At 40.5% G+C, this 27083-nt stretch overlaps 3 protein-coding genes across 4 annotated transcripts; all 3 read left to right on the forward strand.

The window, feature by feature from the left end:
• Window positions 1–234: 234 nt before the first annotated feature.
• On the forward strand, window positions 235–4874 carry LOC148422631 (parathyroid hormone-related protein-like). Its single transcript, XM_088417483.1, has 3 exons — window positions 235–485; window positions 575–694; window positions 4476–4874. The coding sequence occupies exons 2-3, from the start codon at window positions 591–593 to the stop codon at window positions 4858–4860; spliced, it is 489 nt and encodes a 162-aa protein (XP_088273609.1). The 5' UTR covers window positions 235–485; window positions 575–590; the 3' UTR covers window positions 4861–4874.
• A 5489-nt stretch (window positions 4875–10363) lies between these two features.
• LOC148422632 (galanin receptor 2b) lies at window positions 10364–11287 on the forward strand. The gene has a single exon (XM_088418311.1). The coding sequence runs from the start codon at window positions 10364–10366 to the stop codon at window positions 11285–11287; it is 924 nt and encodes a 307-aa protein (XP_088274437.1).
• Window positions 11288–21592: 10305 nt separating this feature from the next.
• On the forward strand, window positions 21593–26633 carry LOC148422633 (shaker-related potassium channel tsha2-like). 2 transcript variants are annotated; one of them, XM_088416901.1, is made up of 2 exons: window positions 21593–23024; window positions 26394–26633. In XM_088416901.1, the coding sequence occupies exon 1, from the start codon at window positions 21593–21595 to the stop codon at window positions 22997–22999; it is 1407 nt and encodes a 468-aa protein (XP_088273027.1). In that variant the 3' UTR covers window positions 23000–23024; window positions 26394–26633. The 2 variants fall into 2 exon arrangements, 1 of the variants encoding a protein (XP_088273027.1); XR_015865883.1 differs by lacking the exon at window positions 21593–23024 and adding an exon at window positions 25909–26027.
• The last annotated feature ends 450 nt before the right edge of the window (window positions 26634–27083 follow it).

Genomic DNA, 27083 nt, shown 5'->3' on the forward strand with positions numbered 1-27083 from the left:
CAAACCCGAAGAGGAGTTAGGAGCCCCCCCCCACCCCACCTCTCTCTCAGACACACAAGCTGACTCAGAGTGAAAAAGGCTCTCAGAAGCTGCTGTGCGGACCACCACAGAAGATGCTCCAGTCTTCGTGAGACCACCTCAAGTTGGAGTGTAACTTGTGGCCTGAGACCTAGCGTTGCTTGCTGCTACTGTTTCTACCGCGTCTGCTGCCGAGTGACTATCTTTATCCTGCTTTTTTATTTTTTTTTAATTGGGACATCGGGGAGAAATAAATAGCCCCGCGCATACTGTTGGGAGGCAAATGAATGGAAAAGACTTTCGGGGGATTTCCCTAGGCTGCCTTCACACCAATGGATATGCACAGAACTTGTAACCTGGCTGCTTCGAATCAGCCCGAATAATTTCACGTCATTTTAATAAGGAGATCATCTCAAGAAGTTGCCAGTCGGATATTTCGGGGGGTTCTTGCTGTCAAAAAGTACCACGTGAGTACCACTCAGTTTGTTTGTTTTTTTTCATCTTTTTGAGTTGTGTAGATGGTCAAAAGATGATTTGTTTTTGGTGTGTTTCGCAGTGCTTCAGGTGGAAGGATGTGCTCCATTGTGATACTTCATCAGTGGAGTCTGGCTGTGTTCTTGCTGTGTTCTCCAGTGACGCCTTACGGAAGGCCAGGCGAAGCACTTAGTGGCAGAATGTGAGTTCTTTTGAGTTTCAAATCACTTCACAAGTCGGCTTGCGCCGGTCGTTTGAGTAGCCCGATCAGCTTCACATAAAAGGCGGCTTTCCGTAGCTGTGTTTCGGTCGATGTGTCAAATGGGAATTTGATCGACTTTGGGTTGATTGTGAAAGATTCTCGAGTACAGAAACATTCCCAGACTGTTTTGTGGTCATGTACTCAAGAACAAAGTCGCTTTTGCTGCCCTCTACTGCATCAAACTGAATTGAACCGCCAATGCTCACATGTCATTGCGGTGGCGGCAAGCAAGCAACCAAATACTTCAGTTACTGTGCTTAAACAGATGTCAAGGGATCTGGATTTCACTCGAACATTTATTTTTCTGATGACTTTTTGACTTTTACTCCTGACACATGAAAACTGAACTGTGTGCTTTGTACCCCTGATTTTCCTAAAGCTCTGTGAATAAGCACAAAACAGTCAACGTGGTTCAAACGTATTTGAATGGGCTACAGTTGTGCTCATATCATTAAGTTATGTAAACGCGTGAGCACAAATGTACTTAGCAATTTGCTCTTAGAGAAAAAATGTCACTTGTCACACTACGCTAGTATGACTTTTATGCTAGCAATCAATATGCTTCAATGTTTCGCGTTGTGAACTCGAATGTGAGAAAATGCTAATTCATAATATAATCGCGCTCATACTTTAACATGTTATGAGCTCGTTGGAACGTCTTGATAAAGGCATTCAAATGTCACAGCTCAGTCAAAATATTTACACGCCTACATAAATGACCACAATTCTTTGTCATTCAGTCATTCCACGCATTTTTTTTTCTAGCTTCATGAGTATGAAACAGCCGAGTTACTGTAAAAATCTTTGATAGGTTTACAGTTGAGTTTATTTACCATTTGGCACATTTACCACTTTTTTGGCACAACTGTACATATCAATTTGTCCTGAAATGCTGTCGATGTGATGTTGGCTAGCATTAGCATGAGTTTTATACTAGCAAAACATGTTTCAAAACTTTTCTAATGTAGTGGATTCAACAAAAATGCTAACTCATAAGGTTGTGCTCATAAGTTTGCATGCTAATGAGCACAACTAAAGTCGTTCAAATGACAAAACCCAGTCACACGCTTCTGTAAATGATCACATGATCCGTCATCATTTATTCATTCTATTCCCTCAAATCCTTATATAATAACGTGTGTGCTTTGTACTTCTAATTTTAACTTTGTACTGTGAATGAGTTCAAAATGTGTACATTTATGAGCACAACTGTACTTATGAAGGTGCTCTTACAGAGAAGAAAAACAAATCTTACCACTTTCATTTGGGCTAGTTTTAACATGATGCTTCAAAATTTTGCTAACAGTGAAAATAGCAACTATTTTTTTTTTTTTACTTATAATATTGTAGTTTTCATGTTTAAAAGTACTAATGTATTTCCCTGGAACATCTTTATCAAGTCGTAGGAACGACACAGCCCAGTTAAAAATGTTTGCTCCACGTTGCACGTTCCACACCTCCGCAAGTGGCCGCATGATTCGTCATCTTTCACTCATTCCATACTCCCAAATCACTGTTTAATGATTTGTAGTCAACCTCGGCATATTTTCCACCTTATATGGAGGAACATGAATCAGGGAACATGACACCAAAGTATGATGCAATCAAGCAAAATACAGTCGTCCACTTGCTTTAAGAGAATTGATGAGAATTTATTTCATCTGAAAACACATTTTTATTTATTTATTTTGCAGATATCATTAGTTACCTAGTTTGAATCAATTCATGTTCCATAATGTTACCTAAAAATGTACCTACTGTGAAATATTTTGAGCACCCCCTAACTAGCTCAAAGCATTTTTGTATGAGAAAAAAAAAACGTTTAATTCAAGAACTTGTAAAGATAACTGCTGCAACATAATTTGTTTTTTTTTTCTGTCTCCTCTGTGAAAAAAACTGGATCACTTATGGCTATGTTCATCTAAATAAAAATGAAAAATGAAAAAAAAAATAGACATGATAGTCATTCAGGAGATGATAAATGGTCATTTGCATGAAGTATATTAGTATTTTTTGTTATTCTTGTTACGGTTTCTACCTTAACGAGGCCTGTCACTAGAATTGCCATATCGACCTTTTGTTCTCCGATGAAAAACTAGACATGATGTTATTTGAGGACTTGTTAAATGTTCACGACGTGTGTTTGTGTGCACACATCATTTACGTTCACTCGCATTTACACTGCTTCTTCTCTCTTCTGTCTCTCAACTTGTTCGCCGCTGTGAGAGTTGGAGCTCACAAGCACGCACGCACGCTATTGGTGGAACAGCTTTTGAAAAACAGATCATTTCTACTCTTCCAATTCCTTTGCATACCTCATCCATTCGCAGACACATGCAATTCTCTCTTTATTTTTGTTTAAAAGAACCGCCGCAATCATAGTCAAGTAGCACTAACGCTAACCATTGTTTGGCTAACAGCTATGTTCTATGGTGCTTCTTTTTTTTTACGCAATGTTGTTGCTGATTTATGCACTGCGAGTTTCGCAAATATTCGCTACACACGCCAGGAATTTGTACCCGCCAGGCAACCGGCATGAGATGCCCGTTACAAGAGCCAGAATCGATTAGCATAACCAGAGTAGTCTGTACCTCTCCAATGCAGGATCTCATCGACGGATAACAGCTCGCTTAAAATTGCCGTACTTTATGTTAATACCAGTGTTTCTCAATTAGTTTTTGCAAAGCCCCCCCTCCTGAAGAAAGATAAAACATTTCGCCTCCCTCTGACTATAAAGGCGATCATTATGTATGAAAATTGTACGAATATACCTAATATCGTGTCCTTTTTAACATGATCAAAATAAAAAAGACATTTAAATCAGCTGTCAGCTCAATTACTTTTTACAGGGTTTGTACAGGTTACGGCGTACTCTAAATCTGAAAAAAATAGCTTAAAGTGCATCAATGTTCCTGAAATAAAAAAATTATACATATATATATATATAAAACCATTTGATTCTGAACAAAATTAAATGAAGATATAGTAAATGTAAATTGATCTGGAACATGAACAGCAATTATTCAAATTTTTAACAGGAGAAAGAAGATATAAAATGTGGGGATTGTGTTCGAAATAACATTAAGCATTAATTTCCATCATCCATATTCTAGAACTGTTTATCAATCACACCTAAGGACAATTTAGCATGTCCAATTCACCTGCCATGTTTTTGGCATGTTTTTGTGGGGGGAAGTGGGAGTGCCTGGAGAGAACCCACGCGGGCTCAGGGAGAACATGCAAACTCCAGGAGCCAAGTGGGTTTGAATTCAGGTCCCTTTAGCTGTGAGGCGGACTTGCTATTCACCGCACCACCAAAACATAATCATTAATTTGATATAGAAAAAAAATGGACAGTGATTGAAAAGGTTTAGAACTCCCGCACGACCTTGACATTGTGAGTACCACTACATCACCTGGTGGAGAAAATGTGCAATTACACTACTCAGTGCAAAAGGAAAGCCAGTTTCTCAATTGCATCAGGTGGTACGTCCCACAATTTGAGAAGGACTGGTTTCTACAAAACAGCCAGTTTATGTGAATGGTGTCCAATTGATGTCCCGAGTGCCGTTTGCATTGCAAACATGTGGCTGGAAGGCCCTAATGTTCCCCAGGCCTTAATTTGGACACCCCTGGTATAAGCCTGAACAAGTCTGAAAAATATTCTCTGACGTTTCGTCGTTCATTTGGATGTTAACCCCACGCGGCCCTCTGTCGGCAGGCGGCGTTCGGTAAGCCACGCCCAGCTGATGCACGACAAAGGCCGCAGCATGCAGGAACTGAAGCGTCGCCTGTGGCTGCAGGAGCTCCTGGAGGAGGTGCACACGGCCGACGAGCATGCGCCGCCCACGCCCGGCAGGACTTCGCTCAACTTCAGCGGCAACGACCTCCACCAGAAGCCCCCGGAGGCCACCAAGAACCTTCCGCACCGCTTCGGGCCGGAGCGCGAGGGCCCCGTGCTACCGCAGGAGACCAACAAGGCGCTGGCCTACAAGGACCAGCCGCTCAAGGTGGCCACCAAGAGGAAAAAAAAGGCTCGGCTGGGCCGCCGCAGGGACGGCGACAAGAAGCGGCGGAGGACCCGCTCGGCCCGAACTCGAGACTAACGGCCTCTGGCCGCACGAACCGGGGTACACGTATAGCTGCAATCGGGCCCAATTTCAGCATTTTCCCCAATGCCGTAAATCACGCAAAAGGCCCGATTATCAGGAGCGTGAACGATGGTCCTGAGTACTTTCATCTCATGTTCCTTCCGAAGGATATCTCCCCCTGTGCAGGAAACAGATGGGTGGACAATCGTAAATATTAAACCTGTTCAATATTTACCATCCCGATGCATTTTCACCACGTGTTACTGTGTTCATCATGAATCGGAATGTTGGGTGAAAATTTCAGACGATTTCGATGTTTAACGCGGGATACACACATACTGATAGTCAGGCCCGATTTGAAAACCTGCCCTCCTTTCTAATCAATTACACCAGAAGCCTGATTATCAAACGTTTTTGATTATCCTGAGAAATGATTCTGTGATGTGGGGGGAGCGGAGTGTTATTTCTTTCCTCCTTGATCTGCTTTGAAAATGGTCAGTCGATCGTGAATGTTAAACCTCTTCAACGATTATGATGGCAAAAAAAATGTGTCTCTTTCATTTTGTGTATTCAATTATGTTTTAAGCGGGATAAGCGCTTATCGATAATTAAGAATTTTTAACATGTATTATCGGATGCATGTAGAAGACTATTGGTTGTGAATGCTGCGGTGTGTTAAGAGAATGGTAAATCTTAAACCTGTTTAATATTCACGATCTGTGCCATTTTCTCATTTTGTGTGTTCAGAATGAATTATAAGGTGGGGCAAAATTTTGAGGTCTCGTGAGATGCACGCACATCTTGATTATCGGACCCGCTTTGAAAATCTTTCCTCCTTTTCAGTTACACCGAAAACCAGATGTCTAAATACGGTGTTTTGATCAATTAATCCCACACACGTACATTTTGATCTGCTTGAATAGGGCATTTGTTTTACCTGTTCCTCATTTCGGACGATTGCGTGATCGTGACGTTAAAAACCACCTTAAGATTGGGCCCCGAAACGGGTATGTGTGTACGTCAGCCGACGACCTGGACGCAGGCTCCAACTGCAAGACACAAAGCAGGCAAATTGGGCTAATTTTTGGACTGTTTTTTGTATTGGAGTGTTTTATGGCACACTCATACCCAGCAACACCTCGCAGTTCCATATTTATTTTGGAGCAGCTTCACAAACTGTTGACAGAATCCATTCGCTCCAACTGCGCTGCCATAATTTATTTCATCTTGAAAGTGTATATTTATTTGGTGAATGTATTGTGGTGCTGCTGACTGAATCCCATAATGCACTTTAGTTCTATCATGTACATGTTCTTTTGTGGTAGATGATGTCTCGATGGTCCTGCTTTCTTTCGCTCTTTTTTTTTTTTTTTTTCAGCCAGCCAAATATTTCTTGCGGATGTAATTTATTGGACGCCTCGTCCAACCCACTCTCATGGCGCTATAGTTTATTTTTATAGAACAAGTCTGCCACAGTCGTTTAATGTTCTTGACTTGCACTGAGAGCTTAATGTACATGTGTCCAGTTATTCATCAAGCATTAAATACGTACTCCTAAGAATTCTCTTGTGTTTTTCTTCTTAAGGTAATAGAAAGGTTGATTTGTATTTTCTTCAATGCTGCATTTTTTTACTCCAAGCAAACGTTTGACTCCACCCATGTGGAATCTCAACCTTTTAGCTCCATTTTTTTCTTAGTTGAACTAGTTCTTTCTTTGCTTTAGCTATGCGCCATTATGTGACGTCACGTGTAGTTTTGTAAACTCTTTTTGGAACATCAAAAATTAGAATCATTGACTGTCCCAAGCAAAAAATTCTCTCCTCGACCATCTTGGGAGTGCGCTCTCTGCTGGGTTTAAGTGGTACTGCAACCATCCCAATCATTTCAATGTGTAAGACATTTTTGACCACAACTTTTGAACCCAATGGCCTGCAACACTAAAAACCAACTTTGACCCTTCCATTTTCAGGACCCCTTGGCAGGCTGGACGTGAAGGCACGAAGGAATTAAAAAAAAATAAAAAAAAAATAGGCACTGAGACTCTGAGTGGAGTCAAACTTTAGCTCCACCCCACACGCACGCAATTCAAAAGTGCTGTTTGATTGTCAATACACATAACGAATAAAAAGAGCTAGTCTAAGCGTTCTACAGTAGGTCATTTTTTTGTGCATTTTACATTTCTCTACAACTAGATACCATCACATCATTCCACACAAGTTTTGTAATAAGTTGGCATTTTTTAATTGGTGGTAGTTTTAATTTAGTTTTTATTTTTGCTTGTGTGTTTTTTTGTTATTCAGTTAGCTTTTGTTAGTATTTAGGGCAATTTTTATTTCATTTTATTCTTTCAAAAATGGTTTGTTTTAGTTTGTTTTATTAGTTTTAGTTTTCTGAAATATATGATGTATTTGTTGAGTGCAAGATAATAATAATAATAATAATAATAATAATAATAATAATAATAATAATAATAATAATAATAATAGAGTGTATTGATTGAACTTAAATGTACTATATACATCTTGAATGTTTATCAATTACCTTTTAATAGAGATTAAACAAAAACGTAGTGGTTACTTTTGGTGACAAGGTAAAAATAACATTTCAAATTCCAATATAATAAACGTCACCTAATATTGCACAATAAGGCAAACGTCAATTTTCAACTAACTAACAAAACTTTCTTTCTTATAATTGATTTAAATTTCAAACAAATCTCATGTATAGTATTAACTGACATTGAAATTTTCAATTGTGGTTTTAGACAATTTTCGTTAAGCAGAATAACCGTGGTTCACACGTGTGAGTGTGATTTTTCCAAATCATTGATCAACGTAACGTTGGCTCTGTCTCCTTGATGATGCAATGTTGCTAGGAGAACCCTAACCTAACCCTGCAGTAGCACATGTGAATTGGAGCAAAAAAAAAAAAAAAAGTGACTGTATTTTTCGATTTACATTCAACTACATTACTGCACGTTTTATGAAATACAAAATAATTTTATGCATGTCTTATTAAAAAAAAAAAGTGTTTTCTGGCGAGTCTGGGACATATTTGTCACATTTCAATTCACCTGAATGTCAAAAGACGATTGACTATGTATTTAGAGTTGTTTAAAAAGTCGGTTCGATAGAAACAAAAGAACAAAACCCCGTTTTGACGTTTTAGCCCCTGAAGCTTTTCCACAGCGTTCCAAGTAAAAGGCGAGCCTCGCACTCACTCATTCAGTGAGGCCCATTAGATGACGCGCGATCATAAAAGGCTGATAAAGGACAAAAAAATCAATCAAACGCCAGCATGAAGGGAAAAAAAATAAAAATGACAATCAATGAACGCTTCGGGAGGAAGTGTGTATGCGTGCGTGTGTGTTTAGTCTCAGCTGAGCATAAACACTGCCACCCTACCGAATCATCATTCACAGGCCTGTGCAAAAAAAACGCTTAATAAATCCAAAATTCTAATATTTTATCAATTCAATTGTATTCTTGTGTTGACAGCTGTTTTTTGTCTTTAATTTTTGGTGTTTGTATAGGCCACACCCCCTGCAGTTCATGTATGAGAATGTTAGATCTTTTTTTTTCTTTGTCCAATCAGATGTCAGCCACGACCTGCAGCACAAACTATACCGTATGAACAATTGCGTAGTTTCTTCATCCAATTTCAAATGTATTCTCACAGGGCCACAGTGCTGCTTATTCAGCAATTTTCCGCTCTCCCATTAGCCTGAGCACAACCTGTTCCAGCCAACTTTAGCAAATTAAAAATATAGCATTTCCGTTTGGTGTTAGTTTTCCGGAATTGTTATAGATTTTACTTGGAGGTAGCATACTCAAGACTTTATATTTTGTCTATGATTGATTTGATAAACTGATTCTATTTTTAGAATCAACACCTTTAAAAAAAATTCCACATGAAAATGACATCACATCTGCCCAAGGTCCTAAATCCAAACCCAACGATCCAATGATCTGATAGTTGGCGGGAGGTTGGCAGCTGCAAAAGTAGATCTCGGGACCTGTCCTTGATTGTATTGCTTTATAGTTGACTACAGATGAATTGAGTTGAGACTAGACTAAAGTGTACAACAAGGAGGAGTCTGTGGTTGTCCTGCCACCAGTTGCTCTTGAGCCGTTCCTCTTTAAAGTCGCTCATCCAGAATGAATGGGAGCGAGCCAAGTGATGTTTGCTCTTCCGCGTTTTGAGCAATCGCACCCAGAGAAGAGAGCCCGCCACCTTGCCAGGGCAATGGGATGCGTTGCAATACTTTGGCCTTATCATTATCAAGTACCGCTTCAAATTAAGGGATGATCATCATCATAATGGTGGAAAGGTAAGTGTCTCGTGTCTCGAGATGGACAAACGACGATCACAGGCGTCGAACTCCAGGCCTCAAGGACCGGTATTCTGTATGTTTTGGAACCTTCTTTTTCGATTTGGATCATTCTCAAGATCCTTGCGGAGCTTGCTAATAAGCTAATCAGGTGTGTTTGAGAGACAAAACCAAAAAAAAAAAAAAAAGCAGGATACCTGCCCTTAAGGACTGGAGTTTGACACCTATGACTGAGATCATGGTATTTTTACATTTTTTAAATATGGATATGTGCATAAATTACATTTGGTAGATTGGTAATTTAATTTCATGTAAAATATGAGTTTAATGCTACTGACATTTCTAACCAGGAAGTAAAACATCTTGTTGGTGGGCGTGTTTCTCACCGTGTGGCCACCACTCTCACTTTAAGATGTCATTCAATGCTGCCAGCCTCGAAGCATCCATCTTGACCGCTTATGAGTGTTGCAGAGTGAATGAAGGATCGAAAAACAGGCGTTTTACTGATATTAAAAAGCAAAACACTGTCTGTAGATCGCACTCAGTCACACGCATTCCTCCTATCAAGTCGGTCCCCAAGGGAATCCAGTATTCATAATAAAGGTTCCACCCCTGGGTGACTCATTGGATGTCAGACTTCATGCTCCCAAACACACATTTTTGACATTTCAGCATTCTCTACAGTAAAACAATGAAACATTGCTGTTTAATTCACAGACTCAGTGCAAAATCTCTCCTAAACCAAACCAAACGATGCGGATAAGGTCGGCCCGTATTTACTCTTTCACTGGCGGTACTAGTGCAGTGTACTTTCTTCTGTCGTCATAAGTTTTTCTCAAGTCATGTTATCTGGTCGGGCGGTTCGGTAAGAGCGTGCGGAATAAGCAAGGAATGCTTAGAAATGCATTTGTGAAGGAAAATAACATTTTGGAGGTATTTAGGGTGAGGAATCCAAATTCTAGCATGGTTAAAAGCTTCAAAAAGTTGACTTTTCATGATGGGGTTTAAGTAAGCAGAAGTATAGTCTTGTTTGGGTTTCCTTCTTTCAGCCAGAGGTTCAACTGGAGTCATTTCCATGTATTTAGGGAAAAGGCTATTTTTAGTAAAGCACCCCCAAAGTGCTTAAAAACATCACAAAATGTCCATATGTCTCCCTTTGAAACAGGTGAAGTGGAGCGAGAGGTAAACATGGCGGTTCCCAACACATACGGTCTGGTGTTTGCCTGCACGTGCGGTGTGATCCTAGGCATCGGCCTGGGCGCAAACCTGCTGGTCTTCTCGTTGTTCGCCAAGTACAACACGCTGCGCAAGAACCGTCTGGACATCCTGCTCCTCAGCATGTCGCTGGCCGACTTCCTCACGCTGCTGCTCATCCCTTTCACCCTGCACTCGGCGGTCAGCCACTCCTGGCCCATGGGCCACATTTCCTGCAAGGTCTACCAGTTCCTGTTGGCTTTCAGCCTGGCGGCCAGCACCTATTCGCTGTGCGCCGTTTCGGTCGCTCGCGCCATGATCATCACCAACCCGTACCGACCTCCGGCCATGGACCTCGTTGTCCTCATGTTCGTGATGGTCTGGGCCCTGAGCTTCGTCATCAGCGTACCTCTAAGAATGTTCGCCACCAAGGAAAGTCTGAGCCCCAGCCTGGTCAGCTTCTCCTTCTGCCTGCCCACAATCCAAGAGCATCACTACCAGGTGGTCCTCAGCCAGTTTGTGCTCTTCTACTTCATCCCCATGCTGGTGATCGCCTTCAACTATGTCCGCCTGGCTCTGTTTCTCCACAAGAGTCCGGTCATGTCCACGTCCAGCGCCAGGAACACTCGGCGGGCCTCCGTAATGGTCTTCTTGGCCGCCGCCACCTTCTCGGTGTGCTGGCTGCCGGGCTACGTCCTGGAGCTGTGCGTCTACCTGGGGCTCTACCGTCACGGGCAGGCCTGGGAGCTCTTCTACTTTATCTGCACGGTGCTGCAGTACTTGCACCCGTGTGTCAACCCCGTGCTCTACGTGCTGCTGTCCAAGCGATACCGCCACAGGAGGGCGGCCTGGCTCTTCGGATGTCATCGCAACAGAGTGCAGCCGCAGGTCAACAGCGTGTCTGCTGACAGTTTTTAGACAGCACCTCGAGACGGCACTTATTTGGCATTCCTTTAGCTGTGGACATTTGTTGAAAATTTGAAGCTTTGATTCATCCTTGTGCAGTGATCTGACCATTTTGGGTCATGTCCTTGCACATCATTCTCGCAGTATTTTCGCAAAGGGATGGCACACTCCTATTGGTGTGATAATTAAGTGGTTGTGCCATGTTGGACTTTGACAATATCTGGGTGAAATTTCAGCCCCCTATTGTCTTTTTTCAATTCTTTGCCTTTGATTTGAAATATCTTTGATGTAAAGATCAAAAGATTGGACAAAATATCACGCAAGGGTTGAGGTGGCAAAAACAAAATGCTGTGCCAGACTTTGGAATTTGTAGTGGCATGGTTCACTCCAGAAGGTAAATTGTGTAGCATCATCTGTTTTGTCACGAATGGCAATGCTTATCCATATGAAACTTATGAAAACAATGGCATACAACATTTTTTGAAAGGAGTCACTATAACACAATTTATGAACTTAAAAGTTTATACATGTAAAAGTTTCTAAATATTCCATTTAATTTTCTCTTAGTTTGAAAATTGTATTGTTCCAGTACTGACATTCATTTTAGGATTTTTTTAAGAGTCCAGACATTCAATCCGAGTCATATGTTTTTTGTTTTTTTTTCTAAACTTTCAGGTGTTTTACTAAAGTACCAACAAAGAATTATTTCGTTATTCAAACACTAAATTTAGTTACTTGAGTACGTAAGGTAATCAATTATTTTCACGTGTAAAGTGATTGATTGCTTTAATAAACACAGTTGCCACACTGGCTTCACAGTTTTGAAGCAATGAGTTCCAGTCTGGCTTTTCTTAGTAGAGTTTGTAATGTGTGTATTCTCGCATTCCCAAAACATGCGCCTGGTGAAGAAACCAAACTGCGTGTGTATAGTTTTCAATAGGGTATAAAAGTCCACACACCCCTGTTTAACTCCAAAAATATATATTTGCGCTATAAAAGCAAGACACCAAGATGACATTTGAAAGGCTTGTTGTGTATATATAAAAAAAACTTTCTGCAATTTGTGGCAGACAACAACAGAACTTATTCATGACATTTTTTAACAAGATATTGTAAATACTAATTGCCCCGCATGGGGCTTGGAGTACGTTTGAAGAGTAATTCAGTGCCAGCTTCTCCACACCACTGCGGTTAAATGTCAGGCCCACTTGTTTTTCCACTATGAAAGGATATTTAGGATTTTCCTCAAGTCAAATTTAGCAAGAATAGAATCAGGGATGCGGACCACCATCCACTACTTATGTAGAAGTTTACAATAATGTGTTTTTTGACAAAGCAAAAAATAGAAGGTAAATATATATCCCCAAATGTTAAGTGTAAAAGTAAAAAAGTCTTTTGAGAATAAAATAAATTAGAGGTACTAATGCGTTCCACCTATTAGAGTAATGGAGTATTTGTACTTCCCAGGAATTAAGGAGAGCAATACCAAGCCAGGCTAAGATGTGTCACGCCGGTAACGACAGACAAGCTGATCCCCGCCATTAAATGCCCCCAGTGACTTTTGACCTTCTCTATAGCTACACAGAAGCGGGCCACCTCAATGCAACAGAAAAAAATCATGTATTTATGATTATTACAGTTTCCCGTTTTAACCCCGTGCAATCACATTCAACAAGAAATAAATGAATCAAACAGACATGCAATTTACCTCCCCCTCATCAGACCTATTTTCAGAACAATGATGGCGGAGCTTCAGCCAAAATGTAACTTAATTACACTGCCGCACCCCCGCCAGAGACGCTCACAATGCGCTGAGTGCACAAAGATGACAGATCGAAACGTATCAAAAGCCGCCTGCCGCCGCATTTCCTCACGCTCCCGTCATTTGTCAGAAGTGAGAGCGTATGATAGAATGGCCGTTTGTCACACCACACGATGAACTCCGCTATTATTATGCTCGTTTATAATGATCTACTGTATTCCCTTCGATGAATAGAACAGAAACAGCACATAAACTTCTCTAAATGGTTTGCATTTGGAGCAAATCTAAATTGAATTTATAATAGAATTTTCAAGTAATGAACATCCCTTATTGAAAATGGTATTTGCCTTTATTGATAATTTAAACTCCGTGGATCAAGTGGCACCGGTCCGCGTATGCCGCACCCAAAATAATGTTTTGGAACAGTTGTGTTTTAACAGTTCATTCATTTGGGCTTTGTTTGGCCTAATCTTTGTTTTTTGGCGCCGCCTCTGGTCACTGTTGGTATTACATTTTGTAGTGAGAAGTATGGTGTGGTTTTGAGTGCTGTCAGTCAGTGGCGCACACGTTGTTTTGTCTCTGTGAAATCTGGCCCACAACCTTCTGTAAGTCGTACTTTCTTTGTAAGAATGTTGATGTATGATAATATGGCCAAAATTAGTTTGTTTGTTGATCCGACAACTTCTATGTGTGTTTGGGAGCACACAGAAGGACAATCAAGTAGTCAATAATAATTCACTCGGCTGGGGTAGACCCTGCGACCCTCGTGAGGATACGCGGTCAAGATGATGGGTGAATGGTCATGTTTTCTGGCCAGCCTGCATTGAACGAGGTCACGAAGGGGGCGGGGCAGCCACACAGTAAGAGATGTGACTTCAGTAAACAAGAAGTTTCACCAATTAAATCACCAATGTAATTCAAACCAAATGTAATTCATATGCATATGGTTAAAACTATGGAAAGTGGAAAAAATACCATGAGCTAAGTCCTTTAACGCCAATGAGGAGTATAACTGTATAAAAAAAAAATCATGTAGCCGCCATAATAAACAGTGTTTCACTGTGTGTTTTTCAAATTAGATGACCCTAAATGAATAACTCATACCAGTGAATTTTAGCGTTAAAAAGCTAAGCTAACAGCTAGTTATAGGCGCAGCTTGGCTGTGACTTTGCGTATTTCAACCTTCCTACACGTCAAACTCAGCCATGTAGCTCAACATGAGCTAAATGTCTGAAGCAAATAAGTAATTGCCGGTGTTAACTGGCAAGAAATTGAAAGTCAACGCTGTCAAATATAACCGAGGCAGACATGCATGCGTGCCAGCAAGCTTGAACCGCCAACCCTGCCGCCCCCCCCACACCCCCCGCCCACAATGAACAAGCGCCATTCATTAGCAAATTTGTGTTCAAAGCCCCACGCACAATATAAAGTGAAGTTTGGGGATCCCTGCGAGACCGCATTCTTGACACACGTACTCCTGGGGCGAGTGGGAAAAAATATTTGCGGCTACACGCGCCGCCACCGCCATGAGCTAATCATTCCGCGGGCCGTGTCGCCAAGTGTGGCCACTTTATTTATAGAACTCCCTCAAAGTCGCTGCCTTCGAACAGGATTGGGTTACAGCACGGTGGAAAGCTGAAAATACAACGTCCAGCGACACATAGCGCCTCGCCGCCAAATCCCTCCTTTGGAAATCGTCTATACTGGATGGCTCCAATATGAACTGCGGTGTCATCGAGCCCAATTAAAGTCAGATTACATGTTACAGGCTGAATTTGTAACATTTCACACAAGATTTTCACCTATGACTTCAGCTGAGCGAGCCATAAGTTTATTAACAAAAAAATTGTCTGACGAGTCCTGACTAGAAATAGGTACCGAATCGACCGTTGAACTTGAGCTAGCTATGTCATCTTGTCTTGGATAGCGTTCAAAATTTCTGCCTTTTATCAGACCGTAAAGCCTTCAAGTTGACCGATCAATTCGAAACTGTGGCTACGAGCACTATGGATTAGAATAGAAATGTGGCATTTGACCTACAGTATACATTATGTTTGATAATTAAAGGGGAAATCAACCCAAAAACCTTCTTTACCATAAAATGCAATATGTACATAACATCTTGCTCCTTTTAATCCTCTTCAGGGGGTGGCCATGTTGCCGCTTGTTGACCAAAAATCACATCACATTTGCTCAGGCCACAAAGGCCATGTGGGCACTATTTTCTACGCAACACCGTGTCAAAAATTTTGGTATTTTTACAGATATTTCTTCAAATCATTCCTTCTTATAGCTAGCCAGCTAGCTATAGAGCTAACTAAATTACAAGCTATCTAAACAGACAGACATACAGATAGATAGATAGATAGATAGATAGATAGATAGATAGATAGATAGATAGATAGATAGATAGATAGATAGATAGATAGATAGATAGATAGATAGATAGATAGATAGATAGATAGATAGATAGATAGATAGATAGATAGATAGATAGATAGATAGATAGATAGATAGATAGATAGATAGATAGGGTAATTCATCCCATGAGTTAAATTAGCATAGCAGGTTTTCATAAGCATATCGTGACGAGTTTAGACTATCTTCTTTTAGCTTGGTAGCGTTGTAGCATTATAGTTACATTGATGATAAATTTATTTTTCATGTATAATTAATATCTTAAAAATACCAAAAAAATCCACTTGCCGTCAGATGAAAATTATATCACAGTTGCTCAGGGTTCAGGTAGTGACCAATTATCTAAATTTGGTCACGTGACATTCATAAGATGAGGTGTGATTGGTCATTACCTGAACCCTGAAGAATTATGATGTCATTTTCAGTCGACCTCAAGAGGCAAAATTGCCCAGGTGGATTTTGCTGCTTAATTCATACTCAAACACAAATACACATAAAACTGCGTCTAAACTAGTGACAGAACATCTTATTGTAAAATCTAAATTTGTGGTTGACTTTCCATTTAATTGTTTATTAGCCATAGAGCATAAAAAAGCTTTTATTTTTATGTTTGTCCACCATTTTGTGGAAATCAATTACAGGAAAAAAATGCTATGTTCACATTTAGCTAGTAGCATTTTTTTATTATTATTATTATTAACCACCCTTACAAGTTAAATCACAGGAATAATAATTATAGGTGAAGTGACAGATCATGACTTGAAAAATGTATAAGTCATGGTACCACTGTAACTCTAGCTGTAAAAGTAAAATGTCAAAGAAACTGCATGTTACGAGGCAAAAAGTTACCATCTCCAAATACAACCTCTTTGCCTGTCTGTACCCGCACCACCCAGCATATCAAGCATGATATCATCTTCTAAAAGCGGCAGAGGCTTAATCAAAACCTGAAAGGCTAATCCCAGAGGCCAGGCGTGTGACAAGGATACGTCCAGGTCATTCCAAGGAAGCTCTCGGATGGCACGCCTCTCGCCTCATTTTTCAGCAGGAGCCTCATTAGCGGAATGAAAAAGAATTCAAATTAAACACCAGCACCAATTTGTGATGACAGCATGCTAAAATTGGCGAGGAAAAGCGGCTGGGTGATAGGCCCGTTTCCTCGGACCAAAACACAAATATTGGTTATGTGCGCAAATCCTTTCTTTCTTAAGCAGATGATTCGCCAATGTGTCTGCAGTACAGCGCCAACTAGTGCCAAGGAGGTCTTACTCAATGTCAGATTTTCTTTGCCATAAATATCACGGCCGGTATCAGTAACCTCCACAACAACTTGATACATAAAAACTGGTATTGGTACTTGCCCATTGCTGTAAATAAGTATTTCTTTTGAAATGATTTTGAAAGTCACTGCGGTCAGTGCACAAATAGCAGCAGCAGAAACTGTGAAACGCCGCACATACGCTGACCGTGTGCTTCGGCGCTCAGCCGAGGCTGCGGGGTTGCCGCTGCGGTTACCTAACGTCTCAGACGGGAACCTCATCCTTGCGCTATTTTTAGGCAAAAAACAAACCTTGAAGACATCTTAAATTTAATATGGCCTTGAAGGGAGATGAGGGAGCCATTTTTGTTTTCATTTGGCTTGTTTGTTGAGTGTGACTGTTAATGAAGGAACCATGTGACCAAGTTATACTGCAATTTAAAGGAAAACGAAACTAAGCTATTTTCAGCAATGGAAAGTTAATATTTTGTCGTAGTTAAATAGATAACTAGATACATACTAGATATTAGATATAATTAATACTGTAAAAATATATTATTTTTACTAAACTTTCACTAAATTTTTAGTGCTTTAAAATAGTAACTGTTAGCAATTGAAATTAAATTTATTGTGTTCATTTAATTTTCAGTTATTAGAAGAGTCTTTCCAATATGGTCCAATGGACCGGCCCTTTTTGTCAAATTTTATAAGACTTTATGGCCCTTGAATCAGAAGGTTTGTCCACACTTTGACCTTAATGTTTGTCAGGTTATGTTATCAAATGCTGTTTGTTTATATTTTTTTATAAAATACTTTAAAATGTGTCCTGCTTCTTTGTATAGCTTTATTTGAAAAAAAAAAAAAAAAAAACGAAAATAGGGACAAATTCCGATGCAAATAGAATGTAAAACTGACTTTTTGATGTTTCATATATTAGACTGAAACGACACAATGCCTGTTCAATATTATATAATGTAAATGTTCACAGGTTAGCTCATTTGATCTCATTTTAATTAAATCATCTTCTTGAGCATTCCTGTGAAGCAGACGTTTAAAAAGTACTCAAAATCTGCACTTAATCAATGCCAGGGACGTAATTTCACGTTTTTTTTTTTTTAAGCGTCCGGGCATTAAATCCCAGATAGTTCCGTCTTAAATTGACACTTAAATAAATTAAAGACATTAATTTCCAAATACTTAAGTATTAAATCGATACTTTAGTATCTGGGATTGAATGTCTGGACTCTTACAAAAAAATGTGAAAATACGTCCCTGGCATTGAATGAGTTATTTAAACAAAATAAATAAGAGTACTAGCACTTTCCTAGAAAGACTGATAAAAATCATGCAAACTAGTGTTGCACTAGCAGAATGACTGTGTCTCATTAGTAAAGTTTATATACATGCTATCAAAACAACGTTGGTATAATACTATGACATGTTCCTAGCGGTAGGGGGAAGAAAATGCTCGTTAGCATATTGATGCTACTAGTAGGGTCCAACAGGCTACAAGTGCAGACAAATGCCTATTAGTTGGACCAAGAAGTGTTACAAGTGCAGCTCAGTGATTTAAAATTGAGGTTAAGGCGCATACTACTAGGTCAATCTTACATATAGTTACTAATGAAAATAAACATTCCCCTAAGACAGTCATTCTACATTGGCCACAATTGTTTTACTAGGGTGTACAAAGAACATACATCTTCAGGTCATAGTAGCCAAATATGGTACTGAAAAACCTTACTGTAAGCATTGTAACCAAGTATTTGTACTTGGATACTTAATGGGCATCAGTGCTCGGCGATATGTGTTCCATCAGGAGTGGGGGTGGGTGATGCTGACAGGGGGTGTCCTCTCTTGAGCGGCGCACACATCATATACATCGCCCTCCCCGGCATGCGTGTGTCTCCTGGGTAACACGGCATGACATGTACAAGCCCGCCTGTGTACATTTCTCACACGCAACCAAGCTTCTGGGAAATGCGCACCTGCAGCAAAGCTCTAACATCAAGATGTATTAGTTTGTACTAGAACTAACACAAATAATAAAAAAAAGAAACACACACACAATAAAAAATAAGAAAAAAAATCACTCTATGTGGAGGATAAAGAAGATGTGTTTTATTCACTCTAAAACCCAAACAAACCAAAAAAAAACTCGCACAAAATATCAAAAGGAATCAGACTCCAAATGCAAGCTTGAGAAAGGGCAGAAAGAAGCAAGAGTTAAACAAATTTATGTTCCCCTCTGTACATTAGAATAACTCAAAAATCCTTAAGAATGAAATAAAATTAATGCATGCAATTTTGAAGACAAAAGATGAAGTACAGGAATTCATTATTAACAAATTAAAAAGAAACATATGTTGTATACATATACACGTCCTATAAAATTAATTGTCCAGAGCTTTATGGCTGTCAAATAAATTGTTTTAAATGGTTTTAAATCAATGCTCATTTTATATACTCATCTAATTCATTCCATAATTTTACAATTTTGTTTTATTGTGTCCACATACTGTGTTCAAATACCTGTTGCCCAAATGCTAACTGAATTAGCCCGCCGATGGCATTCGCGTTGTTTGTTAGCATTAAGCTAAACTGAGTTATGTAAAGCAAAGCATTTTTGGACCAATTTTGTGAAGTCGGATCATTTCCCACAGGAATCACAGCTGTGGCGTTGTTTGATTTTGATTCTTGTGAAAAAAAAAAAGTAAGCATAACTAAACATCGGAATGAACGTGTGACTAAGGTGCTCCGATAAACCAGCCCCCCCCATCCCGCCCCCGCACTGGATTATAAGTCACGTGTCCATGCCGCAGCTTGTTTGTTATTGTTTGTTTCCTTGGAGACGCTCAACGTGAGCCAGATGCTCCGTTTGCTCAACTGCATCCTCTGACTGGCACATTCGCGTCCTCACGCCTGCACATGACTCCATTTTGTTCTGTCACCTAAAAGCGCCTCGTTGTTGTTGTTACCACACACACACACAAATGACATTGAACTATTAAAATGGCCGATGACGCGCAAACAGTTGAGATGGGCGTAAAGACTTTAAGCAACACCGATTGATTGACAGCCCTATGCTTTTATTATTGTCCAGAGCCAAAAAATTAAAGACAGTACACAATGTTAGCGATGATCTGCATGCCGCTTCGCCTACAGTGAATGTTGCTGTGGTAACACAAGGGGTTAACACAGGTTGTCTTTTTGTTCATTTCATGCAAGACAGAGCAGACGCATGGCAAGATGGACAAAAATCTTGGATGAACCCCATGCTGCTTCACCTGGTATGCCACTGTGTATGTTTCTTCATTCCTTCTCTGAAAGAGGAGAAATTTACAGAGCACACACATGGCATGTAGCGTAGAAAGTGGAGACTAATCTTGGACGATGATTGACAGCTGACGGAGATCCGAAACCATATAAAAGCAATAAAGGTGGAATTGCTGAGCTCTGAATAGAAAAAAAAAAAATTAGCACACATAGCTGGGCTATATGAAGGCACTTTAGGGGGTATGTGAGATTTTAACAAGGTTTCTGCAAATCTAATTGAAAGCTGTGACAGCAACTTCTTTATGATTTGCATTATAGGCCTGATGGGGGTTTATGATATTTCAACAGGGTTTCTATATATATCGCCAGTTCTAATTTAAAGCTTTTTAATCCCGACAGAAACTGTTTTCTTTTCAAATTAAGAGCAAATGAATTGAAACATAAAACAAATTACTTCCAAATTGTGTTCGTGACTCCTTTGCAAAACTTTGTGAAGCGATGCGCTGAGCCATTAGTGACGCAGTTTATCGGTAGATAAGACAGAAATAAAATAGACGATGTTATTCAAAATATCTCCTTGAATTTCTCATTAAAATAGTTACAAAATGAACTAAATCAGCCTCTGACCTCTGATCCCACCCCTGCTCAAAAATAAAAAATGTTTTACGCTGCTCAGGGGGTACTAGGCTGAAAAATATTTTTGACATGAGGTGCACCGTTGAAAAAAGGTGAACTGCAGATGCATTTGATCGGTTTCATAACACTGCGCAATGTGAGGTCCTTTTCGTGAGCCGAAACGCCGAGACACTTGTCTTCATGGGGTACCCCCCTCTCCACCGCCTGAACTCCCACACCCCATGTTCCAGGTTGTACAAACGAGCCCTTTGAGCACTACCAACGCTGAATGTTATTTTGGCCCTGGGCTTCCTGAAGAAGACGAAGTTGCCTCGGCGTCTCGAGTATCAGTCAAGCCAGCATTTTCCATTGGCGAGGGCCCGCCGGCGGGTCGGGGGTCACGTCTCGCAGTGTTTTAGCTTATTTTGGCCACATTAAATATAAGCTCATCATAGCAGTGGTGGTCCTGTTTCTTCAAGTGTGAGTGAGGGGACACCGTCGGGTTCCCCTTGCGACAGGAATAGCGCCATGATTTCATGAATGAGGGACTCGCAATCGGGAGGGAGCGCATTTGTCACGGGGGGGGGTGGTGGTCGAGACAAACACCGACAAGAATAAGGCTGTCAATTCTACGAAGGGTCGGTCGAACGAGCGTCCAAAGCGGGAGCTTCCGTGTTGGGTGAAGGGAAGTTTTGGAGGGAGTATCAGCCAGTGTCATTTGGTCATCCAACTTAGGATGAGGGGGGGGTGCAGTTTAAAATGGTGTGAATATGATAGCCACCTCTGCCCGTTGGTGAGATCGGTCTGACACAGTCAGGGTCTTATCCGACAAAAAGACCGTGTAAATCAATCGTAGCGGTAGCGGCAGCAAGCTCTTTTCTGGGAAGGGGAAGTTTCTCGAGGATTCTAGGACTTGACGTGGATGTAGCAACCTGCATGAGATTGGACGCTTGAGAGGTGAGTGGCGACCCTCAGGAGGGGTAAAAAAATGACCGTGGTGTCCCAGGAGAACCGCGACGAGACGGTGGCGGTCACCCCCTTGTTGCCAGATGAGCCGGAGGAGGAGGAGTGTAGCGAAAGGGTGGTGATCAACATCTCGGGCCTGCGCTTTGAGACCCAACTGAAGACCCTCTCGCGCTTTCCCAGTACGCTCCTGGGGGATCCCCGCAAAAGGATTCGCTTCTTCGACCCGCTGAGGAACGAGTACTTCTTCGACAGGAACAGGCCCAGCTTTGACGCTATCTTGTACTACTACCAGTCGGGGGGGAGGCTGCGCAGACCTGTGAGTGTCCCCGTGGATATTTTCCTAGAGGAGATCAAGTTCTACGAGTTTGACGAAGAGACCATTGAGCTTTTTCGAGACGACGAGGGTCTGACGAGGGAGGAGGAACGACCTCTGCCTAACAATGAGTTCCAGAGACAACTCTGGCTCCTGTTTGAGTATCCAGAAAGCTCTGGACCAGCTCGGATCATCGCTATTGTCTCTGTGATGGTTATCCTGATATCCATCATCATTTTCTGTTTGGAGACATTGCCGGAGTTCCGAGAGGTCCCCGTGTCGGCGCAGGAGCTCCACGTGAACGGCAGCGGCCACGGAAAGGTGCGCAGTCCCTTCACAGACCCCTTCTTCATGGTGGAAACGCTCTGCATCGTGTGGTTCTCCTTTGAGTTCACCATGAGGTTCCTGTCTTGCCCCAGCAAGCCGGCGTTCTTCAAAAACATTATGAACATCATAGACGTGGTGGCCATCGCGCCGTATTTCATCACCCTGGGATTGGACTTGGCCGAGCACCAGGGCAGCAGCCAGCAAGCCGCCTCGCTCGCCATCTTGAGGGTCATCCGTCTGGTCCGTGTCTTTAGGATTTTCAAACTCTCCAGACACTCCAAGGGCCTTCAGATCCTCGGGCAGACCCTTCATGCCAGCCTCAGGGAGCTGGGCCTCTTGATTTTCTTCCTCATCATCGGCGTGGTCCTCTTCTCCAGTTCGGTTTATTTTGCAGAAGCAGAGGACCCGGAGTCTGGATTTTCCAGCATCCCCGATGCCTTCTGGTGGGCGGTGGTGACTATGACGACAGTGGGCTATGGAGATATGTGCCCCAGCACTATCGGGGGCAAGTTTGTAGGATCCTTGTGCGCCATCGCCGGAGTGCTCACCATCGCTTTACCGGTTCCCGTCATCGTATCCAACTTCAACTACTTCTACCACCGAGAGAACGACGAGGAGGACCGCTTGCAGTACGTGCACGTGACCTGCGGACAGCCGCAGACGTTATCGGGGGACTTCAACTCCAGCAAAAGCGAGCAGTCCCTCTCCAAGACCGAGTCCTACCGGGAAGATGACCTGGAGAGCCTGACTCAGATCGAGATCTACACCGGGAAGCTGACCGACGTATGAGAGGAACTTGTGGTCTCGCGTTGCGGTGAGTCCAGTCGTGTTTTCTTGTGATCGTAGGCCTTTTCTGTTGACTGAAACACATCATAAGCAATATAAGTTATATATGCGCTTCGCAAAGGCGGGAATAAGCGCTCAGGAAAGGGGAGATTATACCAGGCAAATAATGGTAATAGTAATCACGGTAATGGTAATGGTAATCATGTCGACTATTTATTTGACTGTAATTTAATCACACTTGAAACATGAGACATTAAGTTGACATCTGCGGGATGGAAGTATTCCATCCACAGCACATTTACGATGCTAGGTTTAGAAGTCATCTCCATGAAACGGGGAGATCGAGGAACAATGTCTCATACGCCTAAAATATTTCTTTCTCGTCTGGCAACAACATTCTGGCAACATAAGATTCACCTATTTACGTTTTCAGACACTTTGTGTCTTAACTGTTTTTTTTGTTCGCATTTAATCACATGTTAAGCAGTGTTTGTTTTTGTAATGTGAAAGATTACATAAAAAGATTGTATTTGACCAAAAAAAAAAAAAAAGTGTGAACTAGCCAGAGCTGATATTCATTTCTGGTCGAAAGGAAAATATTGGTGTCAAAATCAGATAACAAAACTTCCAACTCTTAACATTGTTTTTGATGTTACCGTCATCCAATGCAGCTGATTGAAAAGATCAGGATTGTTATCAGGCTTCCACTCAGCTTGCTCATGACCTGATGAATTGAGCCAGGTGTGCTGGAAAACAGAAACCTCAAAAATACGCAGGATACCGGCCCTCGACGACCGGGTTTGGACAGTTATGCTTTAGAAAGTTTAGGCAGTTGGGCCAGTAGCATGAATGAAAAATTAAACAAACACATAAACAAGTATCTTTTTGACTCAACTGACCCATTAAAAGGCTCAATTACCTTCTGATTAAGTAGCAGCTCTCGTAAAGAGAAAATGAAGCTTCCTGAAGCACCTGTGTTGTTTTTATTTTACTCTTCTAGAACACAAGTGTCGAACTCCAGTCCTCAAGAGCCGGTATCCTTAGTTTAGCATGTTTTTGAAACCTCTCTCTCAAAAAACACCTGATTCAAATGATTAGGATCATTTTCAAGCTCCAGTAGAAATGGCTAATAAGCTAATCATTTGAATCAGCTGTGTTGGGGAGAGAGAACCGGAAAACATGCAGGATGGCGGCCTGAGAGGACTGGAGTTTGATATATGTTCTAGAACAGGGGTCCTCAAACCTTTTGGAGTCAGGGACCCCTTTGAGGAGAGAAATTTTTCCAAGGGCCCCTTTGCAAATATTTATGGAAACAAAACCAAAAAAAAAAAAAATTATTTAAGCAATTCGACAAGTATATTTGTTACTTTTCTGCCATACTGAAGTTTACACAATAAAAATTGCAAACAGGGGCAATTTTCCCCAAACAGGTTGCTGCAAATTACTTAGTCCAAGACATCATTACAAAATAAAATGCCACTTTAACTTTGCTGGCTTCATTGCCTCGTTAGCAAGCAATTGTGGACACAAAATAGCATGTTAAGTCTTTTTTTTTTTTTTTTAAATACAGTAAACTGCTAGAATTGATTGCATCTCTGTTGATTTGAACATATTTTATATATATATATATATATATATATATATATATATATATATATATATATATATATATATATATATATATATATATATATATATATATATTTTTTTTTTTTTTTTTTTTTTTTTTTTTTGCTATTTCTTGGGTCATGTGTTTTGTGTCCAATTTTTGTCTGTCTCGTTAAGTTATGGTGTCCACCGGTGCTTGTCTGCCCTGTCCCTTATGTCCCTCAGTCATTTGTGTCTTGCTCAGGTGTTGTTTGTTGTCTTGCCAGTTAGTGTGTATGTAATTCCCTGCTTTTTTTTTCAGTCGCGCTTTTAGTTAATTACCTCTTGTTGCTATTGGTGTTTATTGGTATTTATTTGCTGTCTCGAGTGATCTCCAGGTTTGGTTCTAGCCAGATAGCAATACTGTATTTGGTTATTTTGAATGTTGTTTTGGGGACTTTTAGTGCCTTTTCTTAATCTTTGTGCACACGCTGCAAACTATACACATTGCATATTTTTTCCTAATTTTGTAAATGCTTTTAAAGCTGTAATCCAGTAATTAAAGTTATTAATTTATTCCTTCAACCACTCGAATTGTTCAGTGAAATCGGTTCTATCCATACATGTAGGTTAAATTTATTAACACCCCAACAATAATGAAAAATGATATGGTCTGTCTTTGTAGTTTGCCACGTGATGATGACACTTTAAGACATAGCCATTAACTCTCTACCGCTAGGTACTCTCTTGATGTGAAACAGACGTCAACAAAGAATTTTCTGTTTGCTGACAGTTTGACCACCGCTCAACGGAATGTTCCAAAAATTGCAGGAAAATCAATGTAATAAAACCTATTAAAATGCATCTCAAAATTTTTAATTATGATGTTTTTTATGGTCCAAAAATTGGACAATTATCATTTTTGGACACAAAATCTTGCACGTCCAGCTGCAATCACGTAGAAATGTCAGAATCGTTGCATTTTGAATTTTAACATGTTTTAATCATCTCCTGCAAATTACAGCTCCCTATTTTTTTTTACCGCAGTGATTCTTTTATGATATGATAAAAAAAAAATCCAAGGAATTTCCTTAATTTGTAACATAAAGCCACAAGGCTTAAGTTACATGTATTCCCTGTTTCTCGGGTTTTTTCGGATCCACATCCATGCCGAACGGTGACGTGTATCTGCTAATTATGTATTGTGAAGTGCTTTGCATCTTTGCACATCTTTGTATCTCTGAGAAGTGACGTAAGTGTATACGCAAACGTGGGCACACGTATTTAAAGACGATGTTTGTTGTGATTTTGATTCGATAAGAACGTTTATTTGTTTGCACTAGGATGATTTGCCAGCTTGGTATAACTGTTATGCATTATATTAGTGTGTTTAGAGTGTCACCTTGTGGATATCCGCAGGAATCACTTTTTGGCTTTCAAAACGGTAATGGTAATTATGTACGTTTTTTGCAGAACACGTATGATTTTGTAAATTTTACATGGTCCACCATGTCATTACCACATGCAAATGTTACCCCCGAATGTCTATAGTTTTGGATTTCTTCAACGGTGGCTTTAATAGTGACTGATTGTAAAAGAAATATAGTTTCGTTTATTCATTTTCTTCATGTGTAGCTGGTTGTCCCAAGCCTAACGTGTCCACTCTGTCATAGTTTCAAATATTATATATATATTTCCCAATAAGAACACAGTTTGGTAACAAATCATCCACTTTATCAGTAAGCTCACATATGTTGTTTTTTGTATGCATGTTTACTGACCACCTCGATTATTTTGTGTTTTCTTCCAGGGGTCTGAACACACGGAAGCATGTTGTGTCATCACTGGCAATACGAACAAAAACTTTTCCTTGTGCTGCTCACAAGAAGAACAATTGGGAAAATTTGACGAAATGGGCTCTGCGAAAGTTTTGGGGGTGAAAGATTGTTGTAAATATTTTGTACTTTTTGGCGCAGCTTGTTTGACGAACAGAAACTTTCAGAGGACGCTGTGGAGAATTGCCATTGTAAATCTCATAATATATAGTATTTATTTTTCTAACCTGTATGTGAACTTAATTTAATCTTTTTTTTAATAAACCAATAAATGCTCAGTTTTCCGAGAAATAGTGTGTGTTTCGTCAAATGCTATCAATTTTTTCTTAACAGTCTATTTGTTCTCTTTCAGAGCCTTTTATGGGTGGTTAATGTATCTGTCCAATCGCGTTTTAGCACCTACGTGTTGCCATGGAAAGATTCTGAACAAGTCAATATATTTATATAGCCCTGAATCATCAAAGTCTCACAAGGCTTCATAATCAGAATTGCTGAGCCAAGTGACATTTACCAGAATTGCAAATTTTTGTCATCAATATATTTTGAAATCATGGCGATGTTGTGAATAGCAACAGGTTGAAAAGAGATTACTGTAATTGGGCATGCCGCCATCTAGTGGATTAGCGTTTAATTGCAGCGTTTGGAGCTCCAAGGACACAACTGCA

Source organism: Hippichthys cyanospilos, chromosome 6, assembly GCF_059441005.1.
Source record: "Hippichthys cyanospilos isolate Australia breed blue-spotted pipefish chromosome 6, RoL_Hcya_1.0, whole genome shotgun sequence".
NCBI lineage: Eukaryota > Metazoa > Chordata > Actinopteri > Syngnathiformes > Syngnathidae > Hippichthys > Hippichthys cyanospilos.